The 24,923-nt window shown below is 29.7% G+C and overlaps 1 protein-coding gene across 5 annotated transcripts in view; it reads right to left on the bottom strand.

Moving 5' to 3' along the window:
* LOC105205276 (alpha-catulin) overlaps positions 1-24,923 on the bottom strand; it is a 72,778-nt gene that overhangs the window by 12,137 nt on the left and 35,718 nt on the right. For all 5 annotated transcript variants that reach the window (XR_005575116.1, XM_039451155.1, XM_026130591.2 and 2 more), the window contains 6 exons: positions 23,147-23,336; positions 4,836-5,113; positions 4,492-4,734; positions 1,944-2,207; positions 660-911; positions 33-192 (listed from right to left, as the gene is read on the bottom strand). Coding sequence is in view for 4 of the 5 variants with exons in the window: in XM_039451155.1 (XP_039307089.1) it covers positions 33-192; positions 660-911; positions 1,944-2,207; positions 4,492-4,734; positions 4,836-5,113; positions 23,147-23,336 (1,387 nt within the window). In the remaining variant the exon portion in view is untranslated. The remainder of the gene's footprint in view (positions 1-32; positions 193-659; positions 912-1,943; positions 2,208-4,491; positions 4,735-4,835; positions 5,114-23,146; positions 23,337-24,923) is intronic.

The following is a 24,923-nucleotide window of genomic DNA, read 5'->3' as shown; positions in this document are numbered from 1 at the left end:
TCAGAGGATAACTGGAGCATTATATAATATACCTTCGAGATTTTCCTTGGCTATCTTACTGGTGGGATGCCTAGCTAGTGTATGCGCGGCCGTTACGACCTGAGGACCATATATTCTTAAGTTGATCTCCGTGAACTTGGCCGACACTTGCAACGATTCCGAAAGTGCAACGTGTCTCAGGAGTTTGCATACCTAAAGAAAAGATTAATATAGAATAATGTGCAATAATTCTAAAAATGAAAAATTTTATTCTTAGGCCGTCGTTAAAAAGTTACATCGTATTGATAAAATCGCTTTAAGGTCACGTAGATTTATTGTTAGCATCAATACATGAGTAATGAATCCACTACGTAAACTAATTCATTTAAAGTTAGGCGTAGAATAAATCCAATTAGGTGCTGTAAACTGATTACAATCTAGAAATGATGAATGGCAATCACTACGTACTACATGTCTAATAAATCAATATTTGTATTTTCTGTTAGAACCACTCGATGTAAAATTAAGACATGCGCGTTTTTGCAAATGAAGATCATTTTGTAAATCAATATTGTTCTTCGAAAGAATCCCCATCATTCGTGGATTTTATATAAACTTGGAATATGCACGTGGCACACGAACACGGACACGCGGTGCGTGGGCTATGTCTGAAAGCTTACTTCGAGAATGTGTTCGATATACTCGTGGAACCTGTCGTTGCTCTCCTGCAGACGGTCGATGTCATTGGCCAGCGCGAGATTTCTGATCGTTGACACGAGTTCCTGGCCGGCTTTTGTCACTTGGCCAAGATCGCCAGCTTGTTCCATCGTCGTTGAGCTGAGTTGCTGTCGAAGGTCTCTAGTTGCCCGTAACACACCCATCACCGCTTGTTCCATTTCCGAGCTAGGTGAACCCCCGCCGCCCTCATAATTCTGATGAAACACGATGTCTATCATTATATACTTTATCACTATTTAATTTATTAAGAAATATTGTTCATTCGGATTACGCTATTTGAAATACATTCGGTCATTTTTAAAGAAAATTTATTACAAATTTTTAATTTCTTTGCTTTAACTCTTTTAACAAGTTAATTTAAAAGATTTTAACTTTGTGCAATTCTTGCCACAGTCTAGGTTTTTCTGTGCATTTATATACAATACTATTAAGTAATGTTTAATCACACGGTGCATTATAGCTTAGAGAAAAATAAAACCGAGCCAACGAAACTTATAACAATAGTTTTTTTTTTCCATTTAAATATGTGAAATTCAGTTTTAAAACAAAAATTTTGCAGATATAAAATGCTATTAAATTTGATATTAATAGACTAAAAATTTTTATTACTAATATAGATTATTTTACTAATATAGATATGATTTGTGTTTATCATTCAACATCTTATGATATAAAACTAATTTATTTACACAATATATGTATGCGTTGAAGTAAAAGTAATAATTTCAGAATTGCATTTGTTTTCAATAAATATAACATTTTTTTCTTAGTTTTACTGTATGCTCAACATGCGCATTTGCTGTATGTTTTATTGACTGTACAAATTGTTGATTGCGAATAAAAGTTTTCAAATACTTTGAGTTTCCAAAGATTATTTTATCTTGTTTCACCAAGTAACCGAGATTTGCATAATTCTTTATAATTTTTTAGCCACATCATTTTTTTAGTTTCTGCAACTATTTCTGTAATATTTTTGGATTTCTCTAATATATTTGTTGTTAAACCTTTGATATTTTCATTTTGAACATTTCTTCGTTAATTAAATTTAAATAATGTAAAGAGATTTTTTATGTATTTTATCGCTTTTAACTGGAAAAGACCTGCAGTTTTTGCAATTTTTTTTGAAAAATATGATAAAAACCGGTTTTTACTATTGGTATGAACTTTATCCGAAAAATATAGAATTTTGGACGATACGGACAATGAGTAAAGCTCTATTGACTCACCATACTATTGCCGATCCGCAAAAGTGTATTGAGCTCGAGTTTTGCGCGATCGCAAAGCAGGAGAATATTTTCTCTGTGCTCGTGACTCGTATAGGCGCTGTCGGTGAAGTCTTGTGTCCTCTCAACCACCGTTTCGAGCGCCGATGTAAGTGTTTCGCGACAGCCAGGTCCCAGCAGGGTCATCCTCGTTGTTTCAACGAGCCTTTCGAAGTGTTTCAAAGCTGAGCAAACGGTACTGCTATCCCAGTCTTCCTGCTGCGGACTCTGCAAATAATGGCAGATGTAAAAGAAATATCTTTCTCGAAAAAATGTAGCAAATTCTTTTTCTTATACAAGAAAAAACTTTTTCATTATTTAAATGTTTAAAAATAATTATATAACGAGTCTAGATTCTTATAATCATATTTTATAATGTTGGAAAATATTATATGAGATAAACATTATAAGCTCGCATAATATAAATCTTTTAGAAAGATGTTATGCTTGAGAGCATTTTACTTGATCAGATTGTCTACAATCACTCCAAAATCGATTATGTCGCGCGGAAAGTGGGTAGTACTTAAGGGTAAAATGCAGGAATATATTTTTTTTAGTACGGTTAAAGGTCATTCAGCATGACCCAACTCTCCCATGTTGTTTCTTCAAAGGTTTTCGGGAGCACCGATAGTTGGTGAAATATTCCCCCTTGAATCATTGGTTTCACGCTGAAAGAAATCTGGCACGGAATAAAAATACTTCGCATCGAAGTACTGATATGCAATTTGCGAGTGTGCAATTTGGCATGATGCTAATAACCATTCACGATCTTTATGGATGTGTCGTTTATGGTGCATCGATTTCCCTCTCGCAATAAAAACTTGTCATCATTGTTTTTGGATAACGGTTGCGTGCAGTTTTAATAAATATTATAAAATCACAATATTCGCCAATCACAATGTCGCAATTTAATTTCTAATATCTAATTCTTTACACATACACGCACGCACGCACGCATACACACACACACACACACACACACACACACACACACACACACACACACACACACACGCACACGCACGCACGCGCGCGCGCGCACACACACACACACACACACACACACACACACACACACACACACACACACACAATTAAAAAATTCGTGTCAAGTTTAACATTGCATGTCTCAAACAATTTATTCAAATTTTGTGTTAATTTAACATATACAACATTAATATTGTAAAACATAAATAGTAAAAATAACATAAATATTATGTAAAAAATTAACACAGAAAATATAACACTTTAATACAATAAAAAATTGTAAAAGCATATTTCTTTAGTAAAATTAATAATTATAATAAGTTAACATGTACATTTTTTCATTTACTTTATAATTTACATTTCAAAACATTAGTTAACATCAATAATTACATTATTTTTATGTTATTTACCAATAAATTCTGTTATTTTAACACTAAGAAATATTGCATCAATTTAATACGAAGTATTCAAATAACACAATTATATTATGTTAAATTAACACTTGGGTTAACACTGTGTTAAAGATTCAGCACAAATTTTTAACAAGGATCGGTTTTAACGTAAATACATAATGTTTAACCACTGTGTATTCAATTTTAAGACAAAATTTAACAACTTGTGGAATGATGTATAATTTACAATTCTTTTTACGTGAAGCTCTGGTTTAATGTGTACAAGTATGTAGTAATTTTGACATGAAACACGTTCTGTTTTCAATTCAAATAAGTGAAACTGCAATCTTATTTAGTGTTGGTTTCACTACTTTCTATCGCTTCCAGTTGCTCGTTATATGGGTTTTCTTTCACGGTAATCTGATTCACTAATTTTTTTATAATGAAGATGGAAATGATATATTATGATAGAACGTATATGTGAACACGAAGGATTATTTAAAGTAGATTATTATTAACAATAACAAATTTATCAACTCGTAATAATCGATTGTGCAATCGTGGTTGATTGATATACGTAAGATATATTTCACTGATTCTCGTCTACCATCTTCGACCGCCGCTTATCGATTTCGTGCCAGGCCAGACATCGCGCCATTATTTATGGTTTCTCGAGTCGTACCGGGATCATTTCGATATCTCGTTTACAACTTTTGCAAGGACAGCGAATCGCGATTCAAGGTCGTTTAAATCGTATATTAAGGAACGATTTGAAATCACAATTTGGCGGACAAAGGCTCTTTGGAATGTTTCCAAAGCTTTCGGAAATATTTTATCGTATACGATTTTTCTTTCTGATATTTACAATATGGATATTATGCGTTCTCGCTGCAGCATAATGATGAGAAATGGTTTCAAAACTAACAAAGCTTATTTGGCAATTGTGGATATTATAGCAATATTCTTGGCTAGCTTCAACGTGAGCATGTTCATGTCGGTTATTATTTTCACATTCTTTTCATGTAAAATTTCGATGTGTCTCAACTTTATTAATTTTAACACGGTATCCAACTGGAAATATTTTTATCGTCCGTGAGCGTTTATAAAGTATCCTCGAATCGAGCAGTGCTTACCTGTGAATTCGAGTAGGACTGAGATTCGCTGCAGTCTAATACCCCGTCCTTGACAACGTAATGTATCAGATCCATCGCCCTTCTCATTTGGCAAAAAACGGTGTCTCTGTTCTCTTTGGCGGATGGACACTCGGGATGCCTTAGACATGTTTTGCTGGACGTGAGCAGCATCATAGTGCTCCTCTCTAGAACTTGTCGAGCCGCTGCCATCTGCGCGCGTCGCCTCTCATCTTTGAGATCATTCTGAAAAATGAGCCGTTTAAGCGAGTCACGATTGTTCATACTACGGAAATTAGTGTGAAACTCATTCGTATGGCAAAATATCATTTTGAGACAAATCTCACCTGACGATCACCCGTTAAATGCGCCAACTCAACCATTTCTCCTCCAAATTGGCTGAACGCCTTGACGAATTCCGTGAAATTCGAGACACTTTCGAGGCGCCCGAGACTGCGGGCGACCTTATCCTTGGCGTGAAGCAATTGATTGACCACGACGATGTCTGCTAGGAGGAGGACTTTCGTCACTGAACCTAGGAGACATCTGGCAGCTCTTACGACGGAACCTCGGTCAGCCAAGCTGTCTTCCAAGGCACATTCGCATAATTTCTCGATTGCTGAACCTAAGTGTAACATAGAAGATTGCCAGATTACATTTTCTAATTTTATAATATAGCTGCAAACATTAAAATATACGATAAAATGGTGTAATTTCAAAGGAAATAAAGTGTTTAAAAATAAAAAAATCAATAGCTTGTATTTACAAAGCAATCAAAGAAAGAATTAAAAGTAGACGTACTTTTTATGATAAAAATTCGATTTATTTCCGTTTAATAATTAAATAAACTGAATGTTTCCTCAATAGTATTAATAATCAATATTAAGAATAAATAAATTAGGATGCGCGCATTCAAATAAGTATAAATACACAAGTAAATAAAGCAGTCAAAATCATATAGAGTTATATTAAAACTTATTATATCAAACACAATAAAAATATAAAAATTATTGATTTGCAAAGTTTGAATAATAAATGTTAAATTGACAAATGTTAATAAAAAAAATTTCTTCAAAAATGTTAATAAATAAAATATTAAAATATTAAAAACATTGTTTTTAATTTTAATAAAATGTTGAAAATGTAAAATGGGATAATCAATTTTTATTGCACACGAGAATAGTTTGAATCCATTGATAAAAAAGTCAGTGGATTGTCAATGTGGTCAAGAAATGATGTTCAATGAATATTTTCTATATTCTCAAAAGATGTGTTCTCGAAAAATGACTCGATTGGTCTATTTATGTGTGTCGCAAATAATGTCACAAGTGTGAATCAAGAGATTTTACCCTTAAACACAGAATGTATGACGCCACACGGCACAGAAGTCTGGAAGATTTTGCAACTTTGAGAAACCATAACTTTGTTTTCAATCAATATTTTCCAATTTCTTTAAATATTTTTTCTTTTTTTTTTTTAAGTTCAGAGTTTCAAAAATATGATTGAATAAACGACATTACTGAAAAATGATCTATTTTGAAGTTACTTAGGACAAAACCGTTAAAAAAAAAGAAAATAAAGATATTTAAAAAATCCATTTTTTACAAATCTTTTTTTAATTAAATCATATCTTCGTAAAAAACTTTTGAAGATTTTATGACATTTTAAAGTTAAAAAATGATACTTTTAAGACAAAATTATGATATCGTCATTTCTTTTAAAATTATAATTGTGTAACAAGAAAAATATAATGACAAAAAATTTACGGTGTCAAATTGAATTCTAACTCTGAAGCTAATCAACATCGTGCAATCGATAGTGGAAACTTTTTCCTCCTCCTAATCCGAACCTTCTATTTCATTCCCTCTTCACACAGCAAGCGATCGAAATTTTATACAAGATCTCCTAGACTCCATGCTGTGTTTAAGAGTTGAAGTTCGGTAATTTTTATTTTATTGTATGATGCTGACAATCATTTGCTTGTTAGTCTCATTGCGTAAAAGTGTGAAAATTTTCTTTTTCACTAAAAACCTTTTCTTTTTATTCAAAGATATAATTTCAAACATACACATCTTCAAATATTTAGATATAAATCTCACAAGTATAATTTTGAATATAGTATTTAGTAATAAAATTATTTTTCCTTTTGTCAATTTCTCTTGTATTATTGCAAAATGTAAGCGCTAAAAAGCAGCTTCTTTATGAGAAATATTGTACCATCCCACGTTCAGAATTGTAATTGCAGTACATTTTTGAACACTCGGAAATAAAGTAAATCACATCTGATCAATAATAATTTCTTTTTTATATTCATGTATTAATTAATTCCAATTGTAAAGGCCTCCGCACAGCCATGGGAAATTGTCTTTCGGTCTCTTTTGTAATTTTGTAGTTATAAGATTAAAAGTGTAAATGAGCAAAACTCTGTAGAAACTGTAGTTTAGCCTACAGAAGCAGCTAAAAGTTGAAAACTTTTAAAATTATCCTACAAAAATTATGTTTATAACTCTGTGAGTTTTAACATCTCGAACCAAGTAAAATACGCCAAAAATCATTAGGCAAAGGTGTTTATAACCCGAATCTCATTCAACCACTCATCTATAAAATCAAATCTAATGATTGCATATCGCGATTGCACCAGATTCAACAATAATTAAGAGATATATCTTTTAATCAATAATCAACAATGTTCTAATCATAATGTCATTATTAACTGTTATTGTTTTGCCCTCAATTTAGAAGATTTAATGATAGATATTTTCATATTATATATATTTCACATAGAACCCATTTTCAGATTTATTTAGAACCTATTCTAGGATACTATTGTACAAAACTATTGTATAAACAGATATTTATCTATGTTGCTAATATTTTATGATATTTATGAGACATGAAAATAAGAAATATTCATCATGAAATCTGTTAAAGTGTCAGATGCAAGTAATATAATAGAACCATAAAGACTATATCTTTGTGATTATCTCTTAATCATTAAATTTGATGCAATTATAATGTGCAATTATTAGATTTGATGTAATCGACTTTATGGATGAGTGATTGATTAGGAGGAATTCAAATTGCAGACATCTTTATAAGTTATAAAATGTTTTTTGTAAAAAAAAATCGCAAAGAGATGTAAATATGATAAATAATAATAGGAGAATAAAGACTGGCATGTAAAAATATAATTAAATATGAGTTAACTATTCAGTCGTAGTTGAATTTTTATACTAATATTTTTTATGTGAAAAATATATGTTAAGAATTTGAAATTGTATTACCTTGTCCTATGCAAAGTGATAGTTTCTTTTACTAATTTCACGCGACATAATTTAATTCTCAAAAGAAAGATCGATCGGATGAATTTCGTGCGAGTGTGACGGGCAACTGATGAATTAAACATCTCGCCTTTTTATCGTGTGTTACTGTAAAATTAGAGTAACTGATTTAATTACGACCGAGCTCCTTGACTTAAGTATGACAGCTACGATTAATTGGATGCTCTTGAACGACCATAATTAGCTACTTCACACATTCGTTATCTTATCTAAACAATATCAATTTAACAATTTAATATCAGTTAAACAGTACTGAATTAAATTTATTATTAAGAAATTACGAATTTATAAGAAACAAATGAATAGCAAATATACAGTATTTTGCACATTTTGGAACGCATCGAAATAATACATTAGTTAATTCTTATTTTTTTTATGTATTTTTAAAGTTTTCTAGTACTCTCTAGTATTTTCTAAACAAATGTAATAATGTCCAATATTAAAAGAGTTATAGAATAAAAATAATTAATATAAATTAATGTGAATTATAATTCGTTAATCTTCTACAGACCAACTCCATACATCAGAGATCTCCCAGGAACACTAATGAGACGCCCATGGGATGTCCAAAGAATGTTCGTACATCCTAAGAACGTTCGTACGTCCTAAGATCGTTCGTACGTCTCTGAGACATCCCCTAGATGCTATTAAAGACCTGTTTAATGAGACCAACTAAACCACTAATTGCATTTTTCAGAGTTTTGGCTTTTAAACAATTTGGAAAAATTGTGACACATTTTTTTAACAGTTAAAAATATAATTGTACAATTATATAATTTAAAATGTTTTTGTACATGTCCGAATTTGGGGCAAAATCAGCAAAAGGGAAATCTTGTTTAAGTCTCAAACGATCCAGGTTGGTCTGCAGAGGGTTCATAACAATGTAAAGATTGTTCTCTGCTCCCCTCCTAACAGTGTACTATATAACATCGTTAGAAAACAACATAGAAATTTCAAAAACCTTTTTTCATTGGTCTTTTCAAAAAAGTTGTGCATAATATTTTTTAACATTATTATCGATCAAAAACACTTCGAATATAAAGGTTGCTGAATCGTTAAATAATTATTTTCGAAATTAGAGAACCGTGGTTAATGCGAAACACAATATCGCCAATATCGCCGTAAGCTATTATCATGTATTAATTGGTCATCGCTATTAGGAACTTACGATATCCTAAAGGTAAATTGCTATAACGAAAATCGATGAGAGAACATTGATAATAATCTATAATAGTACTTATTGCTTTATGTCGAGTAATTATAGGGAAACGCTGATGGGTGTTCAGTGGAATAGATAAAGTTTATCTGTATCTATAAATCTCTTGTAGCAACGTTCTATTGTTCATCGTATCGTATGCTATCGTTAAATCCTTTTCATTTACAGTATTGCATTTTAGAAAACTTAAAATTATCTAAAGACAAATTACATGTAAATGTACCTTAAATATGATAATTTAATTATAAATTTACTAGATTTTTACAAGAGATAAAATTATTTTAATTATAAAACAAATGAGCTATAAAATTGTATATCATTTTAGATTATATATTGTCTAGATAATTTTAAGATATAATATCGCTGTTGAGCAAATTTAGAATATAAAAATAATATATTCGTATTTTTACTTATAAATTTTTATTTTTTATAAATAAGAGTTCTTCAAATAATTCAATTTAATAAAAAAATTTTTTTTTAATTTGAATCATTACGCAAATAAAAATTAAAGTTAAAAAATGTAGAAGGAATATCTTAATTTACATTATAAAAACTAACAAGGTTTTCTGTAAAAGTTTAAGAACTATTTATAGATTTGAAGCAATTTTTTACTAAGCATTATGCTACTATTTTCTGATGTGTGCAATTTCCTATTATCACTTAAAAAAATTCTGTTAGGATAAGTTATAGTAACTTGCAGGTTAAAACTAAGGACTTCATATTCATAGTTTATATTAATTTAGATAATTTGAAAAAGATAATTCTTCTTTTATTAAGATACAAATAAAGATAATATACATTCTAATGTATAATCTATGATAAAGATAAAACCATTTCTTCTAGATAATTATTTATATAATTGTATATAAGATAACAGCAAACACTGCCATCAATTTACCTCTCCGAATAATTTCTTCATTCACTCAATATTTATAAAAGTTTCTTACACAGGCCACTGAAGAATTATCCCCGTTCATATCGTAGCTTGTTCACCGTTATACTTAGTAGATACTTTTCTCATTAGTTAACAAGGAAAACATCGCCTCGTGTTCTTCTCCGTTCCAACAGTGCGTCGTGCAAATTTCGTAATTAATTATTGTACGTACTATGTATAATTTAAATATTGGCTATAAGCTTTTGCGAGATAATGCTAATGAATATCTAAGATACCCGTAATGGAATGTTTAATGCAATGATTAAAAATATCACAATGTTATATGCCGCGCCCAGTGTTCTTTTACTGGGCACTTCTTTTATATCCTTCTATCGGACTGATTAGTATAGAGATTACTTAGATGCATTAGAGTATAGAGATGCCAACATTGTAAAATCAGTCGATTCGATATGGAATCCTTATAGCGTTTTATATAGACTAACTGTTATGCAAGTACGCAAAGAACTTGACCTAATTTAAAAATAGAAGTGCACTGATTTTATACAATTTCATGTAACCTACATGTTCAATTATTATTTCGATGATCGAGCGATTTTTTCCACTTATCAGCAAAATTATAAGCAATTTAGAGTTAATGACTTTGTATTGTGTGTATTGTTAAAGCACGAAAGAAACATATATATTAATGGATAAGACTTATTTCTTCTTTAAATTAAAATCTTACTTGATTATTACGCGAAGAGAAAAAAAAATGGTTGCTATTACTGTAATTTAGTTATAATTTATAATCATTTTCGATGCCAGTTATATCGATGTATGTTTATAATTGTTTTAACCATGCAAATTACAGCTATTAGTTACTATTTAAATAATAAACGAATGTTAAACGAATAGTTATATTCATTATAAGGAAACTCCAATGTACATGTCGTATCAATAGAAAACAATTAATTTATCATTATTTATTATTAAGATAAACAAACTATACCAATAAAAAATTTATACTCTGTTTATTATTACAAAATAATAAAAACAAAATATTTATTTTCTTATATTAAAAAAAAATTTGTAGTTATCCTAATTGCATTTACTACTTAAAAATGATTTCTTTTACCATCCACGTTTTAATATTTTAATATGTTAATATTTGAAATTATTATAATTTATGATACAATTTTTCATAATTAACAGATCTATAAATATAAAGTTATTATATTTAGTAACTATAAAAACTAAGGAACACCTAACTATAATTATTGTATCATGCAATTATAGTCACAAATATCAAATACTGCTTAAGCAGTGAAATTTCTATCAGTGTGTTATTAATACAAATTATTAAAATATAATTATTAAGATTACTATCATAAAAAAGAATTAATGGTTGATGCAATATGTAGACAAACTATTTTACTAATAGAAGCGCCTGTGCTTAATTTCATTATTTGGTGAGATTATTTTTGAGCGCAACAAAGCAAATAGAATGGAGTACATGTCACTTATTCCGATATTGGTATCCCGATGCATCCGACGGTCGAAATGCATCGGGTGGATTGCAATTGGAGAGATTGCTCGGATGCACCGCGCAGAAGCATGTCCATACGGGGATGCGCTTTTCATGATTCACAAGGCAAAATACATCAGGCCAGGATAAGTATATCAAACCTGAGATTGACATTTACGTTTTTATTTCTTGCTCACGAGCAAAAAGAAACTGCTTTTTATTTCATATATTATTCATCGATATCGCTGCTATATTTTTTTAATTTATCACGTAGAGATACAAATACATAAAAAAAACCTCAAATTATTGTTATGAAATACAGTTCGTAAATTTTGAATAAACTAAAGTTTCGAAAATGTGTATCAATGTTAAATTGCTGTTCTTGTAACTTTCCGCTAGTACGAAATAATGCTGAAAGAACAATTAATGCGTTGTTTTAACTCACAATTAAGAAAGCTTTAGTTACATACGAATAATTTGCTTTGATGATCGCGCGTATCGGTAATTTTACTTATTCCTGAATTTTATTGTATATGATATCTATATCTTGATTGATATTTTGAGTAGTATTTCTTTTGTTGGTATAAGAATGATACAGCACTTAATTAAAAAAAAAATACAAATTAAAAAAAAAGAAGAAATGGTTCTTATTATTAATTCGTATGGGTTTCCTACACAGAAAAACAGTATCAAACAGTATCAATCGAATTAAAACTAATACATTTTCTTTAACAATCTTATTATATTAACATAATTTCTTGCTTACATGAACTGAATTTAATCTTGTTTATACGTAATTTAATCTTTTTTGAAGAAATTATTACATTTAAATTTAAATAATATTATAGTTATCTAAAGAGCATAATATAATTGTATTGATAATAGTAGTACTAAAAAATTCCAATTCTCGATTGATAAATATTAGACTTTAATCTGCTATTTTTCTTTTTCAACTTATAAAAATTATTATTGAATAAAAATACATTTTTAAAAAAATAAAAATATATAAAGTTTTTTCATGGAAACAAGTCTATCTTTATACAAGTTTAACGCTATATAATCTTATTTCAATATTTAACCTTTAAACATAGCACTGGGTCTGAGAGACTGTACGAAATTTCGATTACTTGCTGTGTGAAAAGGGAATGAGATAGAAGAAGGGGATTAGAAGAGGAAAAAGGAAGTCTTCATTATTGATCCCGACGTTAATATCAGTTTCAGGGCTCAACTATAATTCAAACGACATGGAAGTAAAGTTTTATCATTATTTCTTTCTTGTTACATAATTATAATTTTAAAAGAAATAATAATGTGACAATTTTTTTTTTAAGTATCACTCAGTAGCTTTAATGAGTGAGACTTTTGACTCTGAACTTTCAACAATTTAACAAAAAATTATTGAAAAAGATTGATTGGAACCAAAGATACGACTTCTCAAAGCTGCAAGGGTCTCCCCAAATTCTTGTGCTGTAATAAATACAGCATCGTTTCATATAGTTTGGCGACAGATGTGCTGTGTTTAAGGGTTAACATTCCAAAAATAAAGATATTCCCAAAACAAGATTGTTTTCTTTCTGCATCTCATGAAGCAGTGAACAAGTTTATATATTATTATATTTATTGTATATAATTAATATATTATTGCAATATATTGATATAATTAATATGATATTATTATGATTGTATTAATATGAATATGTAAACACAGTTTATTTATTTGTGAAGTCTACGCACGAATGATCGATTTGATATTGTTTAATTATTTTACATGGCATTAACGCGGAAAGTGTCTTTAGGAAAGTTGTCCCAATATTATCGAGAGAGCATTATTCTCTTTATATAATATGGATTTGTAGTTGTACAAGCGGTACGAGTGGTTTTGCATTCATCAGTGGATATCATTAAATTGGGAGTAAATAGCGCGGAACGGCGTTTTATGATAACCGTGATAACCGTGGGTTTACGAACGATCAATGACGATGAATGTGACTAATGAATCACCAACTTAACTCGTTAGCGGAACATTTATTCGCGTTTACCACTAATCCGTGTTGTTAAACCGCTTCGGTTTACAGTACGCTCCCCTTCGTTAATAGTAGCCTACTTTGTACAATGCAGACGATTTTCGTTTGTTGACGATTTCGGTTTTTTTATTCAAGTTTGCGCAGTGTAATGTAATCCAATTTGTTATTTCTTTTATCGGTTTTGTACGACGGCGACGGCTCTATCTGAACGGACCTTTATACTGTTCGCTACTAAAATACGCCGAGTGAATTTATATCGCGTTTTTCCCAAGTGACACGTCATGATAAAAATCGCTCTCTTGCGTCGGTATGTGCCACAAGCTGAAAACTTTTTGCTATTCGGTTATAAAAATTCCATCATAAAATGGATTTATCGCCGTTACATCGGGGAAATGTCAGCTTATTTACGCAAAGAAAATTGAGATAAAATCGTCGGCGCTCGATTTCAAAAGTATCAACGGTCGTGGTATTAACATAATCGATATGTCGAGGACATTAATCTGTTTGCACAACGTTACGTGGTAAAATGAATTAACTGCGAGTAATAGTGTAACAAGTAGTAAAACTGTACATAAATTCTTAAAAATACGTGTATTAACTATGGAGTGTGTGTTACCCCGAATAAATTTTCACTCAAGTGCTCATTCAAAAGTTTAGTACAGTTTCCGTTATCAAAATTTTGATAGCTTAAAATAATAATTAATATAATTTTAATTACATTAAAATAGTAGTGTTGGTTCAATTATTACACATTTTACAACCTACAAAGTAAAGAAAAAGTAAAATATTTTTAATTTTGTGCATAAATTTTCACTCAGGATAGTAGAGAAAAATATAGCATTTTATTTTATTGAATAACTCTGTTAATAATCAATATTTTATATTGAAACTTGAATGATTATATTCATCAAAGTGTTGTTTAACAGATTCTCAACTCAAAGTAATAAAATATTTATTACTTAGGACGTAATTTATAAAAATGTGACGTGCATAATATATTATCACCACTTTTCCTCTTCCACCGATTATGCATAGTACGTCACATTTTTATATTTTTAATTGTTCATCGTTTAGAATTTTTCAAATTTAAAATTTTCCTTCAAAAACATTTGAGACATTATTTTATCTTTGTTTAACATTAAATCAAATGCATAAAATGATATCTCTAATGTTTCTGAATACAGTTCTGTGACAATCGATTTATTGAAGAAATATTTTGATATGAAAATTTCGCTTGAAAAGCAATATTAACAAAATCCCACGTTATTATTTAACTTTGTATCTCGGAATGTGTACAACCAAATGAAAAGTTAAATAACAAAAAAGAAAAAAAACATTTGAGTGTACACATGGGGACACAAATGTCTAGCATCACGCGTTGAAGTTGCACGTATCGGAGAAGACATAAGAAGGAATGAGATTAAGGCATGAAAAGAAATGAGAAGTCATGAAAAGACATGGGAAGACATTTGTGTCCTCATGTGTACACATTCGTGCAATAATATACTAAAGTTAAAGAAAAAGAGAAAGTATGTGTAATTAAATGTTAAAATGTAGCTTGAAAAAGTTTTAAAATGTTGAAAAATAAAAATGCCCTATAACAATTGTTAGCTATTGTGTATTGGCATATTAGCGGCACCTAAAATGGCGGGCTACTAAACGAATAATTTCATAAGCAATTGTTAGAATTCGTGACCTAATAATAGAGATAATATTATAGCTATAAAAATGCCGTTTCTCAATTAATGTAAGAAAAATATAAGCATTCTAAAATTTTGCACTTTAATATATTTAATTTTATTTTATTTCATATCGATATAATACACTATAAATGTTACAGTTTCTGCACGTGAGGTTAGACAAAAGCATTTTATGTGAAATGCATATAACAGAGCATAAGCATGACATATAACATAAGACCGTTAGACCAATGAGCATTCAGCATAAAGTCTTATTGATTTACATAAAATTCTCATTGGTCTAGCGGTCTTATGTTATATACTTAAGCTCCGTTATACATTGTATGTACGATCGGCTTAATATTCACATCGATCGTACACCGTTATATATTTCTGTATTCACGGTGTCCGAAAAAGTTGAGGCCAAACTCATACATCGTGCTAATGAGTTTAAGTAGCTAAATTATAAAAGTTGAAAGATCTTTATCAATTGTTATAATAATTATGATAAATGTTCGAAAATCCTTCCTTCTACAAACATGCAGACTTCTATTCGTTGAACTGATGACTATCGAACTTTTTCGAACATTTCTCAAACATTTATAATTATTGTAATAATTGATAAGAGCTCGTTGAATATTTATAATTTTTCAATAAAGTATTTTCAGACATAAGTTTCTCTATGAACTTTTTTCACCTTGATCTTATTAATACGTTACGTTTGGCCCCGATCTTTCCAACCACTCTGTATATGCTTGTTTATATATCAGTAATTAATAAATGTTTCGTAATATTAAGTTGGTCCAGTCATAAAAAATAATCAAGAATGATAAATCGATAACATTTATGCAAACATAATAGAAAAAATGAATATTGTTTGATGTCGATTGATATAATTGTGAATGAACAAAATCGGAACTTCAAAATTCACGGCGTGTCTCGATAATATCTGATATTTTCCCATTTCATTAACAGCGCTGGCGATTTCCTTCGATTTCACCCTGATATTCGATTTCAATTCTCGGACAATTTATTTTCGTCCAGTACGCCACTATATTTCCAGTCTCTATTCGCATGTAACCGTTTTATCGCCAATTATCTCGAAATCGATTTCTGCTTTCAACATTCATTTTTCATGCATCACGATTCTGATTGATCGTTAACGATCATTTCGCCACAAGAAGACAGAAGCTAACAATTGAACTAAATAAAAAACTCGACGTATTTTCAGTTTGATATTAGGCGCTACATATTAACGTACCATGAAATGCGGCATAATTGTATTAAAATTCTTTAGTAATTAGCAGCCGGTAGAAATGGATACCAGATATTAAGTACGCAATGCAATGTATACGCATTCATCATCTTGCTCGAGTGCTTTCAGTTTGCGGTGACTGTAATCTGTTTGTGTTTGAGATTAGATGCAACTATTCTCCTCCACATTACTTTGTCTTTACCATATGCTGTTTCCTTTCTGATATATATTATAAATTTGGCATGTCGCCACGTATCTTTTACGGTGGTTGCTTTTTGTAATAAGTAGTAATGCGTTTGCTCTCAGTCGTCGCCGTTCTAGTGCGCGAGTTTAAATTCCGCGAAGCATCGAAAATAGCATTATCTTGGGAAAGGGAGCATAACCGTGCGTTTAAGCATTCCATTGCAATGTCGCGCTTCTTCTCCGATCTCGATTCGCACGCCGTAAACGTACGCGTCCCGTCACGCATATATATGTATTTATGATTGCTATTTAAAATTCTACTTTGTATCTCACAAAATATTTTTGGTTTTCTATTTTAAAAAATGATATATTTTTATGATAATAATAACTCAATTTAAACATACGTATACGAAGAGAATAAAAATCGCATCAGTAACTATACATTTGTAAACAAATAGCACCTCAACTATGTGTTACAAAGTTAATGTAGATGACGGAAAAATTAAATTAACCGCGATTCAAATTCAAGATCTTTTGTTCTCATTCTTAACACTTGAAATCTTACATCGCTGCTTCATAATCGTAGTTATTCCGGTTGTACATTTATTTAATCGACCATACGTAAAGTGGAAAAATGTAATTGTCATAACTTATTTCTATAAAGTCTATATAACTATGCAATTATAGTTAAGGAGCTATTTCACTATAAATATTGTTGCCGTAATAATATGAGCCATTTTCTAATTTTCATTCTAATTCATTGTAGCTTAAACTTTAATTGCAATAATATTTAGTTGTAATAATTTAGTTGTAATAAAATAGTTTATTGAACTAAATTATACACATTAGTCTTGCATATAAAAACTTGTATAGTTTTTATTTTTATAGTTGTCATCATTATGAATGTTTCTTTGAGGGTAATACAAAGGGTGATCTGTATGCAAAAACCACCGTCGGTTTATATACATACAAATTCGTCGCGTGTTGTGTCATAGTGAATCCCGCAGGTACGATAGCGTTCACAATTCTGCGGTTAGTTACACTTACGGCGCACCGATTTACACACGATACCACGCGAAACGATTTGTTCAAGCCAGCAGGTAGTAGGTTTGCATGTCTCCGCTCGATCGTCGTAATATCAGTGCCCTTTCGACGTTATTTCATTACTTCGAATTGATACGTCTCACGCTGTGCTAAGCAATTTCACGTAGCCTAGTAATCAAATTTTCCGTCCTATCTATTATCGAGAAATTTTTATCGATATTCAAATCCGTGAAACACTTTGTTTCTGATTCTTGCATAGAATCCTGTTTGACCTTATTGTGACGAAAGCTCGGTTCATTATTTATATATCACCGTTTTCCTTAAAGCGCAAGATCGATGACGGCGAGAAGAATAACTGATGTAATAATATATCTTAAATACGTCGCCCATTTACTATAACAATAACATTACTAAAAAAAAAAAAGGAGGGGGGCTGTTTGAATGATTTGAATTATTAAAAATTTTTTGATATCATTTTTAAAAAATTTAATTTTTTTACTGATTGTATAGAATAAAAGTATCATTAACTCTTCATTCAGTGTATTCAATTCTCATTAAAATTCTTATTAGAATTCTCTTTTCCTTGGAGACAATTAAACAAATTACAACTTTTAAATAGTAATTACAACTTTTATGTCATTGTAGCAAATGAACGAGAAGCAGTGCTATAATCTTATGGATACGATCGTAAATGAAATGCAAATATGTACGAATCAAGCATTTGTAAGATTGAATCGAATCAAATCTTTGCTGACATATTCGAAATTAAATTAAATCAAATCTGAAATTTTCACGTCGAATCGAATTCCTTTGAACACGACTCAAATTCAAATCAAATTTTCCCAAATTCACATTACACGCTAATTTAAACATAATAACGTATTTTTAATGACATTACAAATCTTTTTTAATAGACGAAAAAATTAATCTCAAGAATTTTAAAAAATAATTATAATAAAATAATATACTAAGTAAAAAATTCTAACAGATACTAAGTATATACAATAAGTGTGAGAATAAATAAATAAACATTGATTACATATTACAAAATATAACGTTACTATCAGTTTTATTACTTTAACGTGTTTCATTAGAACAAATTTTTTTCAAAATTTTGTAAAATTATGATACAAATCTACGAAACGTTAATTTATGAAAATAGTTGTTTATCGTGTACATAAATTTTTAATTTACAAAATTTACAAACGGAAAAGTTTTAAAAACTGACAAATAATCAGGCACATAAATAAAGACAACAAAATAAAATAAATAAAATAGATCGATTTAAGATCGAATAATTGATGATTCAAAATTCTTGGACTTTCAAATTTTTGCCTCTCAGATTCGAAAATAAATCAACAACGAATCAAATTCACTGTGTTTCGATTGGATTCGATTGAATTCGAACTATTTGCACATCTGTAATTTCTAGTATCGCTTTATATTGTATTAATTATCTCGATAGAGCATTCCTTTGAATTGAATCTATGCAGAGTATCGGTCTCACTACGAGAGCTTTCCGCGAGATTTTCAATTTCGTGGCGCGGGGACTTTTCGCCTTGAAATCTAGCGAGACCGTTTCTCCTCTTTATAGCACAATTCTCCCCGAAGAGCGAACAGGTGTGCTGGAAAGAAGTATCCATGTTCCTTACTTCGGCCATTACTTCTCCGCTATTTGGCAAAGATACGTCGAAGCCCTTCTTGTATGTAGGTGGCGAAAAATCTTTCAAGGTTTAGTGAAACTAGGTCATTGCGCGCGCTGTTTCCACATGGTAGCGGTAGTAGGATTCGTCGTTCTGTAATGTGCGGCCTAGCGTGAAGATACGAAAAGATGTAATCTATCGACGATAAGACTTCGGAGAGTGATGTTCAAAGGTTACGAGCCTCGCGTGTATGGAGCCTTCTTCCGGCTTGCGTGCTCTTAGAGGTTGTCCGCGCAAGGTTGCGTACGAGAAATGCAATTTGTATCTTTTTGATATCCGATGTTGGCATCTGAATCCGAGTGTGTCTCTCCTTGTGCATCATAGTGAAAAGAGAGAGAGAGAGAGAGAGAGAGAGAGAGAGAGAGAGAACCGAATTTTTACATGAATGTGTGAAATATGTTCAGTGGTTGTGTGAAATATTTAAACTCAAACTTTATACATGGTTCTATTTCTCTTTCATCTTCCTCTCTCCTTAAGAGGCAAGAAGACATGTAAGATATTAACCTAAATGCTAAAGAGAATATTGGTCGTTTCGTTCGCAATACGAATCGTAAAATCTAGAGTAGTATTCATCGCTAGAGTAGTATTCACGATTTCTCTTAAAACTTTACGACTCAGATTTTCCTGACCTATTTGACGAATATTGTTCGAATATCTTAAAGCTCACCGACTTAGAAGCAACGCTAAATTAAGAAATGAGAAAGAGATGCATATTCTGCTTCATTATTTTAGTGTACTTTTTTTAGGATGAGTTATTCTAGTAAATAACAACGCGATAGAATTTTATATTCATAAGCGGCTTTATGATCCAATTGTGAGTTTATCTGAGGTAATATAATTATTCTAAACATTGGGATAGTAAAACATCCACCAGCTTGAAATAATGTTATTCACGGGAAAGAAACTTTGATAACGCAATTTGTTTTCAAGAAGAAGATAATCTCAAAGGAGATACAAAGTTTTCAATAAAATATAATCTGGATGAAAGAATTAAAGTGCTTCAAATTATAAAATTATGATAAAATTTATAGCTGAGATAGAAATTTCACAATATTATTTGTTTTTCTTCATGTCTTTCATTTGTATTAAATGATGTGTATGTTGTGCACGCGCAATTTTTCTTCTTATTAATATTGGACAATAGAGAATTTTGCAATGCAATGCAAATTTCTCTCTCTCTCTCTCTCTCTCTCTCTCTCTCTGTTGTATTGTTCCTTTGGATAATACACCATTCTAAAGTTGCTCATATAATCTCCAATAGATGTATGATGTTGGTGTGCAAAATACGCCAACAAGTTTTAATGCGAATTTACTGTGTAATATGCAATTGGATACGTTTGTTATATTGTTCCAACTTTTGATTAATGCACTATCGTGATATGCGCGGGAACATTTTGTATTGAATTTGCTTTTATGTCATACCACGTAATTTTCATCCGTTCTATGAAATTTTTTCGTTCGTTCTGTAAAATTTATAATACCACTTTTCTTTACTTCGAGTAACATATGTTGAGTAAAAGTATTGACATTATTGCAATGTATATTTATGAATGGAAACGTTCCGACTATGTATGCATTTCGAATGATAATTTCATTTATAAAGTAATCCGGTATATACGCCACATTTAACAAAAACTTTATTTAACAAGTATTATTGACTATATTTACAGGAAATTAATTATAATAATAAAGAGTTCATACTGTTTAACAGTATAAAATAATTTAAAATACAAAATATTTCTTTTCTTATACTTGAAAAAATTTTTAAACCTTTGCATTTTATGTTGAGCTATCAAAATTATTATATAAGACATCCAAACATGATTATATTGCTATAAAAATTTGTAACATTCCAGCAACCAACTTAAATGTTCAATATATACTTTTAATGCTTTAACATAATTATTTTCGGATCTGTATTTTAGCATAATTGTTCTTTCCGTATAGCATATTCAAAGTTCATTAATTTATTAAGAATCAAATACACAAAAACAACAATAATTTTGTCATAAATCTTTAAATTCTTAAAAACAAGTTCTTTTTAATAAAGTAATTGATGAAAGATCTTGTTCTTTAAAAGTTTTTGGGATCGCTTAATTCGACTCTAGCTTCCAAATTCTAACATTTAAAACATTTTTTTTTAAATCTGTTCGTTATATTGGATCCATCATTTTAAATTTTATATTTTAATCTCCGATTCGAATAAAACATCATCAAATTATTCCACCAAGTTTTATGAAAATAAATCGAGCATTTCATAAGACAAAAGGGTTAAATTGCAGAAGAATTTTAACCATTTACGAAAAGGTTGTATTTTAATTTTATCAGGCTAGGTATTAGACTATTTTAATTTCTTTTATTTCTATACAAAGAGAATTTCTTATTATATTTCAGCACAAAAATTCGTTATAAATTTTAATATTTGAGAAGGAGAGAGAGATATTTCTCGTAATTAAAAAACCACATAAGATAAAATAAAAGGTACAGCATTATAACAAGTTATGCCGTACAGAAAATTGTTCGCAGCAGATTATTGGAAGTAAATTACCATTTATCAGATAGATAGCAATTGTCATTTATTAGGTAGATGGCAATTAACTTCCAATAATTTGTTGCAAATAATATCTTATAAGGTTTATTTTGTTATATAAATTAATTCTTAAAATCATTGTCAAATATTTTGCGCATGATATTGAATAGGAAAAATTCCATTGTTAATTCTTCAAGAGCAAAGAATTAAAGCAAGAAAATTCTCATAATGCTGCGCCATTCGTTCTATCTTATGTAATTTTTTAATTACGAGTAGAAATCTCTCTCTCTCTCTCTCTCTCTTTGTGTCCATCTAATGGCAGTGACACGTGGATGAAGTGTAGTATTTTTCACAATATTCTTAGAATATTATTGCAAATTTTGTTTTATAGATTATAATAACTTGAAGTTATTCAAGGTGCCAGTGACTAACAATTATATTTATAATAATTATTAATCATTATGTAATGTTAAATGTAAAAAATTCATTTTATTAATAAGAATATATGAAATTCACGTTTAAAATCCATTTTGTTCTTTAAATATATTAATGACACTTTTTCGGTCCATGGAGCAATTTTACCAGGTTGAATAATCAAAGAGACGCAATAATTATTTATTTTTATTTTAGTCATTAATAATTCACTCAGTTGTTTAAATAAAATGTATAAGACCTCAAAGAAAACAAAAAAGCAAGACACATATATTGCAAAATAAGTCCTCTAGGCCGATTTTTGTGGAAAATACATTTTAGAAACCAATTTTGATATAGAAAGTTTAATACAAAGGAACTCAAATGTTCAAAGAACCGGAAATACGAGTTTCCGTTGTCTGATCGAGTTGAAATTTGATAGAGATTATTTTTTTATGGATTGAAACCATTTCGGAGGGTGCCGCAAATAAAAATTAAAGACCACCTTACCTAATAAGTATATTAAAATTATATTTTTGTTACTACTTTGTTATTACTTGGTATTTATTTTCTTTAAAACATAAAGAATTATAAATTGTTTTCACATTTTTAAATCATTAAAATTTAATTATAGAGTTCATTGTCAGTAGAAATAACCAAACACATTTTATATTTTGCTGTGATAAGATATAAAATATGTAACAAATATTAATAAAGCAGAGAAAATCACATAAAATTCTTAAAAATATAATGCTGTCCTACAACAACTACCACGACTTTGAAGATAAATTTTATGAGAAAATTTTCTCCGTGTACATTTATTTATGTTACTGTCAGTTTTGTACGTGTTATCGGAAGTGTTATTACACTTACCCGCAACTCTCGCCTCTTTGCACGCCTCGTACATGTCTTGTTTGATCTCTGGGTTGTCGTCCGCGATAGTTTCGCCGACGGTCACGAATCTCTCGACCGCCAAATTTACCGCCTGGCCGACCCTGGCGACCGCTCGTAGACTTCGGTCCGAGCATAGCGGTCGTTCTCTGTGTGAGATTAATGTGGAAATCTGTAAAGATATTACATTTTGATGAGTGTACAAAATTGAATCGGAAACATTTAAAAAATACAAGTGTATAAGTTCAGGAGATTTAAAAACAATTACAAAATCTCAAGATCTAACGAGTCACGCCAAGTCATTGTGCAATTATGAATAAAACTGCCAATTCGAAAACAAAATCATACATATGTTTCGATCTACATTGGTCATCTTCATTAAACATAAAATTCTACGAAATCAAAAGAACAAAATTTAAATTGTGCATATAATAATTAAATGAAAGTGTAAGAAACAGTTTTTTTTAATCTTTCATAAAGATTGCTACTCAACGTTCGCATACGGAGATATTCACGCCAGGCGTCACAGAATAAAAAGTCAATAAAAAGTTTTTGAAATTCCCGAGTTATGTTGTCACATCAGGAATTGGCATAAACGACAACTCTGCATGCAAATGTTGAACACCAATTTCTAGGCTTTAGAATAGCTCGTTATTTCTTGAAATTTTAGATTAATTTTTAAATAAAAAATATATAAAATTCCATTTTAAAACTTTGATATACACTAGGAAAAATGTTTTGTTGTAAAAACAAATAATTTGGTTAAAATGTATCGACAATTTTTAAAGTTAGTATAAACAAATATTTTTTTTCATTTATATGTATTTCGTAGAAACAATTAAATTTTTTGTTATATACAAATATTTGGCTGTTTTAAAAAAATGAAACAGCTTTTTTTTAACAAATGGTTTAATCAAACATTTTTTTTGCAGGTATCAAATTTTGTTGTTTAATGTATTTAATTGAAATTTTAGTTCTTTATCTCACAAAGTACTAGATCATATTTATTATAAATAACTTTGTTATTATAATAATAAATTACCAAAACCGAGAGTCATAAAATGTATCGCAAAATATTTAAATGTTTTATAAAATGTGGTAAAATAGAACGTTTTACATATAAAAAAATATATATGTTATAAATATGTTATAAAAAGTATATTTAACAAATTATATCATAAAATTTTATTATTTTATGTTACAAATTTATCAAGTGTGTTATAATTTTTTAGGAAAAACTCGATTAAAAGTTAAAATTCTTGTTAGTGAATGAATTTTCATTAAAAGTACGCTTTGGGTTTGTAGCATAAAATAAACTCTTAATCTCCTGTGTGGACAATTAGTTTTACGACTGTATGAGATTATCTTGTTTATTTAATTTCATTCCATCCCAATTTCACCATCTTTTACACACATTTTCAAACTCAAGTAAAAGCGGCAAAGTAAAATCGGCGCTTCGTTACAATTTTATTTTAATACAATTTTTCAATCTAATTTTGTTAACAACAGTGAATCTTTCCAGTTTGAACATGGGTCTGAGTTTAATAGAAATATACTGGCAAGAGTTTCTACTTCTAAGTTTACTCTAAAAAAAAATTATAATATTTGATGAATTTGATACATAAAATAAATTCTCAATCTAAAATCAATATCTCATGTTCGAACAATTAATTTTGTATCGCTATACACGAATAAAGTCATAAGTAAAAATCAAGTCAAAGTTTTTATAATTGTCGCATATTAAAATGATTCTCTCGAA

Source organism: Solenopsis invicta, chromosome 6 (assembly GCF_016802725.1).
Source record: "Solenopsis invicta isolate M01_SB chromosome 6, UNIL_Sinv_3.0, whole genome shotgun sequence".
Classification (NCBI taxonomy): domain Eukaryota; kingdom Metazoa; phylum Arthropoda; class Insecta; order Hymenoptera; family Formicidae; genus Solenopsis; species Solenopsis invicta.
This window is presented reverse-complemented; position numbering and strand designations above follow the sequence as displayed.